The 16,938-nt window shown below is 36.0% G+C and overlaps 1 protein-coding gene across 2 annotated transcripts in view; it reads right to left on the reverse strand.

The window, feature by feature from the left end:
• Nucleotides 1–16,938, reverse strand: part of SPATA9 (spermatogenesis associated 9) — a 38,638-nt gene that overhangs the window by 19,315 nt on the left and 2,385 nt on the right. Inside the window, exons 2-3 of one of the 2 annotated variants that reach the window (XM_059418259.1) lie at nucleotides 14,380–14,968; nucleotides 3,087–3,175 (exon numbers count right to left, since the gene is read on the reverse strand). In XM_059418259.1, the coding sequence (XP_059274242.1) occupies nucleotides 3,087–3,175; nucleotides 14,380–14,425 (135 nt within the window). In that variant the 5' untranslated portion in view covers nucleotides 14,426–14,968. Of the gene's footprint in view, nucleotides 1–3,086; nucleotides 3,176–3,359; nucleotides 3,421–14,379; nucleotides 14,969–16,938 lie in introns of those variants that run through there. The other variant, XM_059418260.1, reaches the window with a different exon arrangement.

Genomic DNA, 16,938 nt, shown 5'->3' on the forward strand with positions numbered 1-16,938 from the left:
CAATAAGAGTAATTTCCAGACATCACTGGTCCAGCCCCAAGAGTTTAGTCCTGCATGTTAAAAAAAAAAAAAAAAAAAAAGCCAAGAGAATTCAGAAAAGTATATATACAGTTATAAAAATCTGAAGTTTTGTATGGATTCTAATATGTTCCGCTTACAACTCCCTATTTTATTTTATTTTAAAGATTTTATTCATTTGTCAGAGAGAAGGAGAGAGAGCACAAGCAGGGGGAACAGTAGGCAGAGGAAGAAGACTCCCCTCTGAGTGAGGAGCCCAGCGCGGGACTTGATCCCTGAGCCAAAGGCAGATGCTTAACTGAGTGAGCCACCCAGGCATCCCACAACTCCTAATTTTATAGTATAAGGTTAAGTTCAAGATAATTACAGAATAAAACACATAATTGCTTTTCATAATTAAAACCACAAAAAGTGACCTTATTCACCACAAAAGATTTCTCGCATTCAAGTAAAGATTTTCTAAATTTAAACTTTTTAGTTTCCTAACTGTAAAATATAGTTTTTCATTTGTTCAAATGTAAAAGTTTAATATTTTTAAATCCTCATATGGAAATTATTTGTAACTTGCAAATGAAAACCTTTAAAATTCACTTTTTTGCTAAAGGAAGTGGATACTGATGGTACTGGGGTCTGTGTTGGACTGGGAAGTACATGATGTCAGAAGACATGACCTCAAACCAAGATTCTAAAATTAACTTCCCTCAGTCCCAGGAAGAAAATTTCCTTCAAAATCATTAGTCATAAAGAACTATTTAATAACCATTTTTCTGGATATATCCCTCTATAAAAATCCCACCATTATTCCCACCAATCTTTTGTTTGTTTCTGCCCAACAAGACGGCCTTTTCCTAAATAAATAAATGCCTACAACTTTTTAAAAAGTTTTAAATACTAATTATGAAATTTAGAGATTTAAAATCCAACCCAATTAATTAAAATCCTCTAAGTAGTCTTAAAACTACTCCTTTCAGTATGTTTGGGAATTATGGATCATCTCCAAAATAATCAGATTTGTAGTATTTACAATCCAACCTTTTAAAAATAATTTAGTTATTGAAGTATTAGCATTGTTTTCTGAATGATTTATTTTTGAAGTACAAGTAACTTCAATCTGTTACAATATCCCCTAAGAACTTGGATTTCTTGCCAATGTCAGCAAAGTAAACCGTGGAAAAAGAACAATGTGAGTGTGTTGAAAATGAGAAATAAAGTAACTATGTTTATATTATTCTCTGGATGAGGTAAAGTTCTTATAAGTAAATAACTTCAATGAGTTGGAAAGAGGAACTCAGAGTTCTTTCTTTGGGATCAGAGTATCAACCTATTTCGCTATTAAACCAAATTTACGGCTCTAATGATAATGAAGCTATTCAGGGGGTAGGAAGAGATGAAGAGAATTACAAAGAAAGTTGCAATTTCTTAGATTATTAAACCCAGTTCCTTTAATGTTGCCAATGGTGAAAGAATCACAATCTTGAAGGGGAAACAGGGCTTTCCAGACTGTGCCAGTCTTAGCCATTTACATCCTAGACCAAGCACAGTTACCTGCCCATTCCTTCTCTAACACTCCAGTGCATATTCAAGAAAAATCTCCAACATTTAAAAAGACTTTATACTAAAACTGGGGGAATGAAATAGGGGGAAGCAATTAGACACCGAGTCTAAAATATACAGATTTATAAAATCTGGTTTGCGGTCTGGATTCTATCCTACTTAGTGGACCACCATTGGGATGCCATCTTACCACTAGGTATCCAGATACCTACACTTCAGTATCAGCCTTCCTCTAAGTCTAGACTCAAGGCTCATGCCATTCGTTCATATTTACATGATATACTGAGAACACCCTATGCTGTTTCACACTTTTTGTCCTGACACTGCTTCCTCTGCTCCTGTCTACTTATCCTCTCCCTTTTTTTACTTAGAAAATTCATATTCATTCTCTGAAACCCAATTTAAGCATCCTTCCTCCAAAAAGCCTTCTCTGACCATCCTAGCTAGAGCAATTCATTCCTCTAAGTTGGATTTACCTCTTACTATATTCTAAAACAATTACTTGTTTACAGTTCTGTCTTGATTACATTAAGCTAATTGGCTGAAAGCATCCTGTCTTTTCTCTCTAGTCCCTCTCCCCAGTCCCAAACAATAGCAAAGTATTTAGTAAATGTTTGATGCCTGGTTGTCTGGATGAATGGTTAAAAGTGGCTCTAATATTTCTCCTTTGGAATGAAACATATAGACTTCGTGATTACTGTGTTACTCAGAGAGCTTTTTTGTTTACTTCCAGGTTTTGGCTATGTTCCTCATGTTTGACATTGCCAAAACTCTGATATCTGGATGAGGAAATTATTACTGTACCATGTAACTTTACAACATATTCTATTCCAACTGTGGTCTAGATGATTAAATATACTTTTCCATTAAGAGCTGTGTACTTTAAAGTAAATTAGGTTATAAGATATTACTTTTTCCTGATCAAATGTCTCAGAATTCTTTACCTATTCCCTCTTTCATTCCCAATATTTTATCTGGCTCAAATCCTTTTGGGAACAAACATTATATAAAACATATGCACATATGCTTTGTTTAATCTGATATCATTATTTTCTTCCACATTAAAACATACACTCATACCACAGTTATCTTTTCATTATTATAATTTATGTCAGTTATTTTTTTCCAGTGATTTAATTGCCATATATATTTTAGTTAAAATATATCTAGGTGTTTTCCTGATTTTTATATTAAGCAAATTTTTTTTAATATTAAGCAAATCTTAAGCAAATGTAGCAAACCACATACATTACAATTGTGGCTATGAGAGAGCTCCACATTTCCAACCTAACAGCACAGTGATTTTCTTTAAACTTAATTTATCTACTTCATTTTTTTGTCCATCTCTCTGCTTCTCATAGAACAATTCAGAGATTTGAAATTTGTTCTTCTGAGGCAAAATTAATTTCTTCCTAAGGCTCAGGCACTGATCTCAAAGTCAAGCATTAAATAATGGATATTAAAAATACAATGTACTTTTTATAATCCTTTTCAAAATTATGAAATCGCATTACCTGATTAGACTGTGATAATCTTAGGATGGTAGGGAATTCATCTTTAAACTCATCCATAAGGTCCATGATGACTTTCTGGATCCCCTCCACTGAAACAAAAAGAAATTAGGGGGACAAAAGAGCTTAGCAAAAATCGTCACCTAACCATAATTCAAAAGAACCTGGATGCTGGGTCCACTTTGTAAGTGCCTGGGAAAGCAAGTAAACCCTAAGGGACGTTATTCCCCATTGTATCCCACACCCATATCCCCTTTACAGCAAGATTACATATACTTCTTCCAGAAAAGTTCTTCAACACCTGCCCACATATCCACCCAACAGGTTTGATTGGCATGACAAATTCTTGCTTGGGTTCCTAGTGCTTGGAAAGTTTGCAGGCCAGGGCAACACTTGTCCTACTCTGCCATTAATGAGGGATGAAGGTACCCTTCCACCCAGGAAAGCAGGCAAGGACAGAACCTACAGCTCATTGACAGAATTCTTTGTTACTGCACAATGGGCCTCTGAGAGCTTGTTACAGAATCTTCTGAAATCACTCTGGCAATGAGAAGAGGAAGAAATGTGTTTGAAGGCGTAAGGGGAGGAGAAAGGAGAATGAAAAATAAACCATACTAAGGAGTTCTGCATTATGTGGAATTTTGCCCCAACTTCTACAATGATACCTCAATTAATGGATCACCTGAGAACAAAGCTCCCTTTGAAAAGAGTTGGCATATGGTTTAAAAGAAATGCTTCACATATGATGCCAAGAGGAAAAGAAAACCAGCAGTTATTTCAGAAAAACTTCTGAACAGACTGTTTTCCTTCACTCAAATAAAGATCACTAGGTCCACCACAGGCAAAATTATAAAATCTAAAATCCTCTTCCTCCTCCGCCTTCCTCTTCTACTTCTTCCTCATCTTTTTCCCTCCTAGTATTATCCCACTTCATTCTTTTCCATTTATCAAATATAAGAAGAACTTCATATCATGTGGATTTGATTGAATACCTAGTTAATATTTTAGTGTGGATGAATTCAGAGTTGATTAACACAAATCCCATTTTAATTTGAAGCCTTTATATTTGATTGTAGCTAGACCACTGTCTTTAGCAAGCATAAGCTGTGAGTGCTAGAGGTTTGTTCATTGGAGCTGTCTAGGAAAGAGAACAATGTCCATCAGAAAACTTCTCTATCATGTGAAGCCCGCCAGATCCCCACCTTCAGTTTGCCTGTAGTCCTAGTTTGTCTGAGAACACTCTTCTCTGCACCACAAACACTTCACTTAACCTTAGAAGAACATGCGTCCCTCCATCATGACCCTAATGTTTAAGATAATTATACTCTTAATATGTGGAAACTGCAATCCACTGCCAGAAAGAAATCTTATTAGACAATGATGAAAGTCTGCAAGAAATGTAACCCTTTATTTGTCCTATTACGATATGTGCCTATCAGAATTTACCCCAGAGGAAGAGTTGGCTGTCCCTTCTCTCATTGGTCTTCTTTCCTGTTCTCCACTCTCACTGACACCCCTATGTTCTTTTCACCCATCTGCCCATCTCCTGATGTCTGTCCTAGTTCCCAATTGGTTTCATCCAGTTTTTTTTTCTTTTTATTAGCTCTCATCCTCCTCAGTATCTTATGAAATTAACAAATCTAAAAGAAAAAAGTTTCTCATGCTAATATTGTCCACACCTAGAGCATAACCAGACTCTGTGTCATGTTAACAAAGTTCTTTTTGTCTTTGCTTTCTCAATGACTCTCCTTGAGAGAGGACTGATGAAAAAAAGACAGGGTCATGAGATTTCAAAAAATCCCACCCTGTCACACTTATTTTATATTTGTATCTGATCATATTACAGGTTTGACTTAATTTAATTATATCCATGTCCTTATGTATCTTATGTTATTTCAGGTAATAAAGTTAGACAAAATAAATAATGTTAATGGTTATCTTCTTTAGCTATAATGTTATTCTTTATAGCTAACAATACAGGGCTCCATACTTACAAACATTAATTGGAAAAGGTTAAAAATACCTCCAAATTTTGTAACAGCCCTTCAAATTTATTTGTATTTAAAAGGCTTTAATACAGAAAGAAGAGAATCTCTGATTTGCACAAAGCAAATGTAAAATGAACATTTTACACATTGTAAGCGAAAGCAATAGAAGCTTAATTAGAAAATAAAGAGTTTGGGGACTCAGTCAGACTCCGATTTGAATTCCAACTCTATCACTTATCTACCTGCTAGGCTGTGTAATCTTGGGAAAATTTCTTAACCTAAATTTTACTTTTCAAAAGGTGACAGGATTTATTTAACAGACCAGATATGTTCGATAAATGTCAGCCATTGGTAAATATACAACAGCTACTTTGCTTTTAAAAGATTTTATTTATTTATTTATTTGAAATAGAATGAGAGCTAGAGAGAGAGAGAGAGCGAGCGAGTGAGCAGAGTGGGGGAAAGGGAGAAGGAAAAGCAATCTCCACTGAGCGGGGAGCTGGACCTGGGGTTCCATCCCAGGACCCTGAGATCATAACCAGAGCTGAAGGCAGACTCCTAACCGACTAAGCCATTCAGGCGCCCCTACCTACAACAGCTACGTTGCTTTGAGAAAGTTTGCAAAATTGGGGTGAAAAGTCAATACTAAGTTTTCCCTGTTCACATGGGTTTCAGCCTGTTTTGATTTTTCACACAACTGGCTGGAATCCTGATAACCATCCTAACTAGATCCTTCCCTCAAACCTACTTCAAATTCAAATGATAAGGACCTATACTTCCAATTTCAAGTAATATGTCAAGTCTCAAGAACAACTTCTTTAAGATTAAACCTTGGCCCAGTCAAGGATTTGGATTGGAAGCCACCACCTTTGGGTGCCAACTCACAAGTGGGTTACTTCTGTCCGTTCCAGTGCTAAGTTCCTCCAGCTCACAGCATGCTCTGAAACTATGTACATCTCAGTTGATGGTAAATGCTTAATAATGTCAAAATAATTTTTTAAGATTGATTGATTTGAGAGAGAGCACATGTGAGCAGGCAGATAGAGAGAATCTATATGTAGACTTCCCACTGAGCATGACTGGGACAAGATCCCAGGACCCTGAGATCATGACCTGAGCTGAAACAGTTTCGACCAAGCCACCCAGGTGCCCCCTCAAAGTAATTTTAAAAATCGTTATCCGAAGGAAGGGTACTGGCACTTACTGAAGGCCAAATATGTACTAGTTAACTGTTGTTAAAGGATAAACTGAGGGACATTAAAACTTTTAAAAGTTTATTTGAACAAAAATTTATTTGCATCAGGCATCACCAAACCAGAAGTGATTAGAAGCACTCTACAGACTGTAGCTAGGGGCAAGGATTTTATATGGAAGACATGGAATGAAAGCAAGAAAATTATTTGATTGGGAATAGCTCAAGGAGTTGCATTCTTTGGGAAAGCCTAGTTGACTGTTTGTGATGGGTCGTCCTTAGGTATAGACCGCATAATCTTGAGGCATTTACAGGCTTAGGTTTTGGTTTGCTTCTGTAGGCTGCTAAAGCACTGGAGCCACCTCAGTCTAATGGCCTCCTTACTTATTTAATTTAACACTGTGCTATGAGCTAGGTTACCCCACTTATTTCTTAATTCTCATAGTAACTAACGCTCAGAGGTAGGAATGTTTTGAAAGCAGTCTGAAAATATCAAAAAATACCAATACATTATTATTACCCATACCAACCATCATCCTGGGAATATATCCCAATTTGAAAATCCTCAATTATTTATATATATGGGGTTTTTTTTTTATCAGTCTGATGCATCAGTTGTCCAACATCTGAGGACCTGTATGAGCCTTTAACAGTCTTGTGTATACAAGACTGCAGGATCCTTCTGGGAGAGAACCCAGATTTAATTACATTGGCCAGCTCTGACAAAGCCAGTCAAGTAATAATGCCTTAATTATCTTGGGAGAAGAGTGATTTTGAGCATAAGGTGGTGTATGTCACTCAGATCTATCCTTAGTCTCACATTCAATAGGGATTCAGAGTAGATGGAATTAAAAGAGACACCTTAACCATCTTACTAAGCTTTCCTAAGGCAGTACTCACAAATTAGCTGTACAGTTAGAGTACAGCTCCCGCTGTACCTGCTCCCGTAGGGAAAAAAAAGGGGGGGAGGGGAAGGAGGCATTTTCAGGATGACTTTGCCAAAGATCTTTGGCTCTTTGTGTCTTTGCATTAGCAGTGGTCCTTATTGTGAGGATGCAGTGTCCAGAACAGAGTCAAAACAGAAGCAATGCCCAAGGGAGACATAGTGATATCCACAGATGTAGTTACAAGTGCCAAGCAGAGGCTACCTGCAAGGCAGCTGACCAGATTTGTTCTTAATAATTAGAGCTCTTTGGGAATTCCTAAAAATGCTTGGAAGGAAGGGAGCAGATTCAAGCCTTTGGAGAGATTTGAAGTTCTGCAGGTGGGGCAAAGCCTGCAAAGTACAGGTTACTATTATTCTTGTGATCCCTCTTGTAATCATAAATTGACCAAGCTTGGGAAATCCTGGGTCACAAGAGAAAGTGTATAGACTTTCTCATTATAGTAAGAATTTGAGGCAGCTTGTGTACAAACAGGATGTTTTTAACTTTAATCATTTGAAATGTGCTAGGGGAACTTTTTCTTTAAAAGTAACTCTAGATAAAATTCATCTGTAGGGTAAATTATCATGTTTTTAATGCCAAAAATAAATACCTGCTATATGTCTTGCAAACACAGATTTTTCAAAAATTTTTCAAAACAAGTATACTTATAGCACCTTGTTTCTTAAAAATTCTTTAATAACTATATTCTAAACTTTCAGTTGGGTCCCATTTATATAGCCTTGGCAAGCCCAATGGAAGTCTTCAAATGGTTATAATAAAGTGGCAGGACATATAGGAGGCAGAATCTGTAACGTTAGCATTACTGCACAATTGTGGGAATTGCTGAGATTGGTTAGATGGTAGGAAGCTGAGAAGGTCAGACTTATTTGTGGTCTGTTTCCCCCATCACAATATCAGCTCCATGAGTTCAGGGTCTTTGGTTAGCTCAAGGCTATAGTCCCCAAACCAGGACGGTGCTTTTATGTACTTTTATAATTTTTCAGCATTATAATGAATACTTAATGAATATAATTAAATCTATTATTCACATCTCAGGTAGGATGAAAAATTTTACCATTAACAAATTCACCATGGAGTCAACCAACTGACATGTAAGACACATTACACACACACACGTTTATCACACATTATGGGAAGAACATGCTTTCCCATATACAAAGCACTACATTTTTATTTATTTTACCCATTATAGTGAATACTAGATCATGTGACATGTCCTAATTAACTGAAACAATTATTTTAATATGATCTCATTCATTAAGAAATAGAAAACAGAAATGATGAGAACATTTCTTTGACTTCCCTTTCTGCTTTTTTTGGGTAAATAATGCTGGGTAAATTAGCTGCAGTCAATTATACTGTATATCTGAGAATAGAAAATAAAAGTGTAGCACATTAATGAGTGTAGTGGTGAAAAATGTGTGGGTAAAGTAAAAGAAAATATCTAAAGCAGGAGAGATCAAAAGAATATACACATAAAAACTTTCAAAATACTTATTTTTAAAAACTAATCCCCCAAATTGAAAAAAATAACTGTATATTAAATTTTTTAATAACACGTAGAAATTATTTATTTCCAGTGACTTTAGAACAGAGTTCAGAACACTGCAAAGACAAAAAGAACTAAACAAGACATTTTAAATTTCATTCAGTCATTTTCTTGGTACTATTATTATTAGTTTTGTTATTTGAAATTATTTTTCTTATAGTGCAGGATAAACACATTTTTGAGTTAATAACATTAAGAATCAAGAATTTTAGTATAAGAGAAAAGAAAGACCTAATCAGAAAATCAACGAACAAATTAAAACCCTGTAATGGTAAACAATTGAAAATGATCTTTAAAAATGCATTTTTTCTTGGTGTACAGACTGGAATGGCAAACGATTCTGACTTCTCACGCTTATATAACCATAAAAAATAAAAACATTCATAAAAGAAAAGATCACAGCTTCACAGATTCCTGTAGAAAAGAATACTCCTAGTACCTAGAATCTGGGCTTTAATATCATTCCTCACTACAATGAACTAGGACTCCTTGAATAAACAGCTGATACCAGGTCTGGGGCAGAAGTACAAGATGAACCAGGGAGAACTCAAGCCAAAAAGGAAAACAGTTTTTGAATATTAATGGAATCTCATTAAAAGAACACAGAAGGGGTGTGTGGGTGGCTCAGTCATTTGGGCATATGCCTTTGGCTTGGGTCATGTTCCCAGGGTCCTGAGGTTGAGCCCTGTGTCAGGCTCCCTGATCAGTAAGAGCCCTGCTTCTCCCTCTACCATTCCTCCTGCTTGTGTTCCCTCTTTGACTGTTTCTCTCTCTGTCAAATAAATAATAAGTAAATAAATAAATAAATAAACAAACAAACACAGAAGCCAATTTAAAGGGACTCCTGCTGGTCTCAGAGCAATTGGCCATTATCATACTAATGCAGTGGTTAATACAGCATTATTATTTATAGGATGAACAGATATTCTGTGTCTCCTAAAATCATGCAAGTTTAAGTACATATCATCTATGACATACTATAGCCAAAAATGTTCCAACTTAATCTAACTTTAAATGTATCTTCTAGTTTCTCAGAAATATAGGCAACGCACAACCTACATCAGTGTTTCTTGAACTACAGTGGAAATCCAATACCTTTATAAATTAAAAGTAAATTATCTTTTTTTTTTTTTAAGATTTTTATTTATTTATTTGACAGACAGAGACCACAAGTAGACAGAGAGGCAGGCAGAGAGAGAGAGAGGAGGAAGCAGGCTCTCTGCTGAGTAGAGAGCCCAACATGGGGCTCGATCCCAGGACCCTGAGATCATGACCTGAGATGAAGGCAGAGGCTTTAACCCACTGAGCCACCCAGGCGCCCCTAAAAGTAAATTATCTTAAAAAATAAAATTTATATTCAAGAAAGGATTTTTTATTTTTCAATATTCATATAGTCAAATAAAACTGTCTTTCTTTATAAAACTTATGGTTTTCCTGTCAATGAAGTTCTTCCAGGCCCTAAATTAGACTTAGTCTCCCAAATTTTCTTCAGTTTTCTTTCTTTATAAGTTAATTTAAAAAAATTTTTAATTAATCTTTGCTTCATTTTTAATGGGTTATGGTTTCCTTCTATCTATCCAGTTGTTTTGGTAATACTGATTAAACTATTGTTCTCACTGATACAAAATACCACTACTACTACATACACATATATTGGGATCTATTGCTGGACTTTCTATTCTGGTCTACTGATCTATTTCTATGTCATTATAATACTAATTTGACTACAGTGACTTTGTAGTATGTTTTGTTTTCTGTTAAGGAAAGTCTCTGTTACTGTTCTTTTTTATTCTATTATTTCTAGTGGAGTTCCTCATCCCCTGCTCCCTAGCTCAGTTTTTCCAATAATCTCTTAGATTTTCCATATTTTCACTGTCATCAAGGGGCAAAAAATAATTTAATCTTTCTTTTTCCATGTCCATACCAATTATTATTATTTTATTTAACTGCATTCACTAGGACTTCCAAAAATAATGTTGAGTAACAATGATTATGAAGGGACACCTAGCTTGTTCCTGTTTTCAATTAAAACATCTTCAATATTTTACTGCTTACCAAAAAACCAATAGGAAGTGTTATTCTAAACAATCTTTATCATATTTCTATGCCCCTTCTGTTTTTGTTCTTTCTTACTGGGAATGGTTGTTGAATTTTATCAACTTCCATCTCATAATCTATGGGCATGATCACTTTTTTCCCCCCTCAGTCTGTTGATATGAGAAATTCAGCATTAGCTTTCCTGATATGGGAATCATCTTTGCATTCCTGGAAAAGAACGTGTACTTGTTGATAGCATATAATTCCTTTGATATTTTGTAGAATAAAGATGATAATTGTAGAACAAAGAAAATATAAGCAACTCCAACATCTATTAACTATGGAATAAATAAATAATATATCCATAATAGTTACTATACAGCAGTAAAAATGAATAAATTACAACTATATGCAATATGATGAATAACTCTTAGGAATGTAATTAATTTTGAATGAGGAAAAGAAACAGAAAAAACAGCAAGATTTCATTTATATAAAGTTCAAAAATATTCAAAACTCAGCAATATATTAGGAGCACAGATATGTGTGGTAAAACTATAAAGAAAAAGAAAGGGAACAATAAACATGAAATTCAGAATAGGGTGGGACAAAGACATTGGATTGGACCAAGGGCAGATGACAATTGCAAATATAATGGTAATGAACTTTTTCTAAAACTTAATCATGTGTACAAATATCAATGTCCCATAATTATTTATACCTTATAACAATTTATATGTGATTTCTCAATATTTAATCAAGGCAATAAAATGAAATAACCTGATGAGCAAATTTCCACAACAACTTCTGTGAAAAATTACCATCAATAGCTATTCTAGTAATAGCAGTAAGGGGAGTTCTTTCACTCATTACTATTTATTGAGCACGTACTATGTGCTATCACTGCTCAGCAGTAGGTGAGCAAAACAGACAAAAGCCTTACTCTGTTGGAGCTTGCATGCAGTGGAACAGAATCAAACTACTTATTGCTATTTTCTATACCTAGAAAAGCTATCTTTTTCACTAGCAATTTGCTCAAATTTAAGGTGAGTGTTTCACAACTACATTCTCTGTAACAATTGAAAAAATTACATATATTTCATCCCACTCTGATTGAAAAGTAGATCTTATTTTAGCCTTTGGAAACTTCATTATAAATCTATGTTTTACAATTAAAATCATTCTTTTCTTACATATTGTTCCTCAAGTTTGTAGTCATCACTATCAGTAAAGGTTTTTGAGCAGCTGCATATCTTCTGATAGATTCTTTCACCTTGAAACAGGCAATCTTAATTGTAGCATGTCAAGAAAAGCAAAGAAATACATATTAAATACATTTAAGTATTCACAATCCATGTTTTTTATGGCCTTTGGTTAAGTTTTAGACTTATTTACTTCTGCAGTAACTTTTGCAGGAACCAATATAGATTGGGTATTTTAGTCCCTTCCCTTAGGGTCATAGAATGTACAGATACTCGTGTTAAGATCTCTCTGGTCAAACCAATAATGTTCAAGCATAATGAAAAGGTAACTAGTTATTCCATGTAATTCTACATAATTATAGAAAAGAAAATTATGTTCACTCAACAGTGCCAAAAATGAATACAGTAAGTGATGCAATCTACTTTTTATTCTGACCCAAAACTTTAAAAGCAAGTTGATGACATGCCTTTGAAGTGGAGCCCAGACAAGACTTAATTCACTAAGTGTGAATATATGTAAACTCACCATGAGACTACATTTATTTTCAGCCAGTACCAAGCAATCCTCTTAGGTGTTTCTAAGCTATTTTATACACAAATAATTCTTACATGTTAGAAGACTAAAGTTGCCCACCGTCCTAAATTATGAAGATTATATATAACATTTATATAAGTAATAATGCCCTTAATTTAAAATAATGTCTTTCTGACCAATGATTTAAATTGTACCTGCCTAATTTGTGGTTTTTCAATCATTTTTTACATGAATAAGTAAGTTTCAATAAAACTCAAAACTAAGTATGTCCAATATGTGTTATGTAGGCAGAGGATGGGAAAGTAGAGAACTCTTTGTTTTTTCTTTTAAAGAGGTGTATTAAAGCCAGATTTTATTTTTCATTCTATACAAAGAGATAGAATGGTTACATAGGCCATATGTAAGTATGACTATCTCAATCTACAAATGATAAGCCAGGCTCTGAAAACTTTACAGAGTATCTGCAAACCAGCAAATGATAGAACAAAGACTCTTACCTCGTTTCTGTATCCCAAATTTTTAATTCTTTCACCACACATATTACCTTCTTCAGTTAGAGTGAGTGGCTTTCAATATCAGGGCAAAAATACCATCAAGAGGAGAAATATTCTGAGATAGTCTAAGAAGTTTAGAAAAGATAGAGATTATCAGAAATTCTATTATGGATAGCTTTCACCTTGAAAAGCTTGAAGCAAAATCTGAGAGTCCATTTCATCCCAGGCACATGGGATAAAAAAATGAACAAAGAAAGTCCTTATTCTTTTTTTTTTTTTTAAGATTTTATTTATTTATTTGACAGAGGGAGAGAGATCACAAGTAGGCCGAGAGGCAGGCAGAGAGGCAGGGGGAAGCAGGCTCCCTGCTGAGCAGAGAGCCCAAGGACCCTGAGACCATGACCTGAGCCGAAGGCAGAGGCTTAACACACTGAGCCACCCAGGTGCCCCAAAAGCCCATATTCTAAATAATTGAGCACACAGTAAAACACAGACATGTTCAGGGACAGTTATGATAAAATACAAATGCAATAAAACAGAAATACACAGGATGTTGTTCCTTGCAAGCAAGAGGCAGGGCACTAGCCTTGGGTGGCCAAAGAGTCATAAAAGGTTTCTTCTAATTAACAAACATCAGGCACTGTGTTAAAAGCTGGAGATAATAAAACAGATTGGATCACAGCTCTCCTTGACTTTGCATGAGAAAATACTATAAAGAAACAAGCAAATAAATGAGGTCATCCCATGTACTAATAAGTGCTATATTGGAAATGAAATACATTAATATACAGATAAAACTGGGTTACTATAAACGTTATGGAAGAACTCTCATGAGAAAATGAAAAGGACCTGAGACATCGAGGGGTGTATACCACTTCGAATAACCACTGCTCAGTGTTTAGGGGCAAAATCAGTACTTCAAAAACAAACAAACAAACAAACAAACAAACAAAATATCTTTATCTTCTATATAAAGTTTACTTTCTAGGTAACAGTATAATTTCGCCCAAACTCAAAATCTCTTGATTCAAGTTCCATCCTTCCTCAGTTTAAAAAATATTAAGAAAAAGGGGCGCCTGGGTGGCTCAGTGGGTTAAACCCTCTGACTTCGGCTCAGGTCATGCGAGCCCCATATCGGGCTCTCTGCTCAGCGGGGAGCCTGCTTCCTCCTCTCTCTGCCTGCCTCTCTGCCTACTTGTCATCTCTGTCAAATAATTAAATAAAATCTTTCAAAAATAATAATCAGAAGAAGAAAGATCCCTTTTCCTTTCAATAAACAAAGCTGCCCTCAGCAGACACTAGCCCGGGGTTAGAGACTTCGGAATGCTGATGGCCCTGAGGGCTGTCCTCACCTCCACCTGCTCTCCAGGAAGTGTCCAGTCCGGAGGAGGCTGCCATGCATGTCACGCAGGTGCAGGTGCAGATGCCAGGTGCAGGCTGCCTCCTTGCCGTGCGCGCGGAGTCACTATCTCCCCCAAGTCCCTCCTGGCCTTCTGGGCTGCAGCCTCCGCCTCCACCAGCTGCCTCCCACCCGGAAGTGAAAGACCAGCAGCCTAAGGTCCAACTACTCCCACTTCCAATCACGTGTGACCATGAGCCTCTGCGCTACTCCTCGCAGACCTCGCGGAACGGGCCATCATGTGCGACGTCAACACGTCCTGCGCGAGGCCGAGCGTCGCCAGCCAGCTGGAGCCTGAGACAGACACGGGGCTCCAGGCACAGGGAAGCGCCCGAGTTGCATGGTGGCATGCTGGTACTCAGAACCTCTCGAAGGCCCCCGATGCGGCGCAAGCCCAGAGAGGGAGTCTTGGCATCTCCAACTCACTCTCCAACTTTGGACATGCTTAGTGTCCTGGCACCTGAGATCCAAATGTCGGTCCGGGGAACGGCACTCCTGCCTCAATTCGGAAATCCTCTGGCCCTAGCGGTTTGGAGTTTTGCCTGTGGAGAAGAGCAAGTGGTGCAGAACGTGGTTGATTTGTTTGTGATGAAAACGAAGCCCCAAGACACAAGGTCTTGCCATACATCATTTTGAAGAAAAGGGATGACGGTTTTAGGAAGCCCAAGAATAGCATCAGGGAGCGGAAAATTTTAATCCTAAAAGGTAAACACCTTTTAATTTTTGTCAAGCCACTATCCCTTGTTATTCAGAGGTTTCTTCACCTTCAAACCCTCTTCCAAAATATCAAATTTCTGTTAAAATCACACCAGTAGGGGCACCTGGGTGGCTCAGTGGGGGAAGCCTCTGTCTGTCCCTGAGGTCGTGATCCCAGGGTTCTGCGATCGAGCTCCGCGTGGAGCTCCCTGCTTTGTAGCAATCGGCTTCTCCCTCTCCCTCTGCCCCTACCCCCACACCCACTCATGAGCATGCGCGCTCTCTCTGTTTTAAATAAATAAATAAAATCTTCTTAAAAAAACACACCAGTAATAATTTTGGAAAATACTGTCAAAAGTCAGGTAGCATCATGTGGTGTCAATAAGGTTCCCCAGGGTTAGAAGTCAAGAGATCCTAGGATATTAGTGCCAGGCTTGATCTAGCTGTCTATAAGAACTACAATTTCTTGGCTCAAATATATGAATCAGTAAAGTAAAGGAGTTGAAACAGAGATCTCCAAAATTTTGTTTAACCTTAGCGATTGTCCAACATTATCACAGATGGTCATTGTATATTTTTGTAACTGTAATTTTTCCAGGATCAAACCAGATTAGGGGCACTTAGTACAGGGGGAAAAAAAATCAAGGATCTAGCTATAAAATATTGTCAAGGAAAAAAAAATAGAAAAATTCTTAGTCAAAGGCAAAATCTTTAAAATCTAGTTTATTAAGATATTTGGTTTTAAAATTATAACAAATATAATTCAAAATTGGCCTTCTTGGTTTGCATAAAGAATACAGGCTGTCCATAAAATTCTTCAGTGCTGAAAGTAGTAAATAGTAGGAAGGCACATATTTAGATTTTCTGTTCTTTAGATCTTGCAACCTTCTTTTGTTACCAACCAAAATTTCTTTTCCCTTTATTGTCTCAGCTTTCTTACTGCATATGTAGATGTGCATCTGGCCCTCTGGGAGATTTTCTTTAAACTCTCATCACCAATTCTAAGCCTTTTTCAGTCTTCATTCTTTTTGAGCTTTATAGTATCTGATGCTATTAATAGTCCATATTTCTTAACATAACCTTCTTTTTCTTTCATAAGACAGTTTTGTATTTTATTTCTGGCTATTCTCCATGTCTTGTCTTCCTTCTTTCTCCACAGCCCAAAGTCTTGTACTTTATTCATCCTATCGTTAAATTATGTGTCATGGCAATCACATCTGAATATTGGCTTAAATTATTAATCTTGCTAGAAACTTCATATATCTCTAGCTCTAGTACTATTCTTTGTTCAGAGTTTCCCAAATACTTGCTGATAAATAATAATAAATATTAATTTATATTTATAAATAATAAATGAATAATAATAAAATAAAATCACCAAGTATTGAGTACTCACAATCTAAGCACTTACTATATTATATATAAGTATTATTATTGTTATAAGCATTACTAAAATTTGTAAATTAAGTATTCTTTGTATTGATGAATATACAGTACATACAGTACTTACAAGTCTTGATACTATACCTACTGTATATTTACTTGTGGTAGAGGCCACTATATTTCACTATGCATTTGTGTATCTGTAATGTTATTATAAATACTATCATTTTGGGAAAAAATTTATAATTATGAATGATAATAAAAGTAAGACATGAATTATCAACTCTTGAATAATGCTCTTCATCTCTACCATGTGGAAAGCCAGTATTTGTCTTATGAGAAAAGCAGTTCTCTAAGTTTTTGGTCTCAAAACCTGTTTGCACTCTTAAATTACTGAGGACCCCACATAGCTTTTTTTTTTTTTTTTTTTTTT

This window comes from Mustela nigripes, chromosome 12, assembly GCF_022355385.1.
Source record: "Mustela nigripes isolate SB6536 chromosome 12, MUSNIG.SB6536, whole genome shotgun sequence".
Lineage (NCBI taxonomy): Eukaryota > Metazoa > Chordata > Mammalia > Carnivora > Mustelidae > Mustela > Mustela nigripes.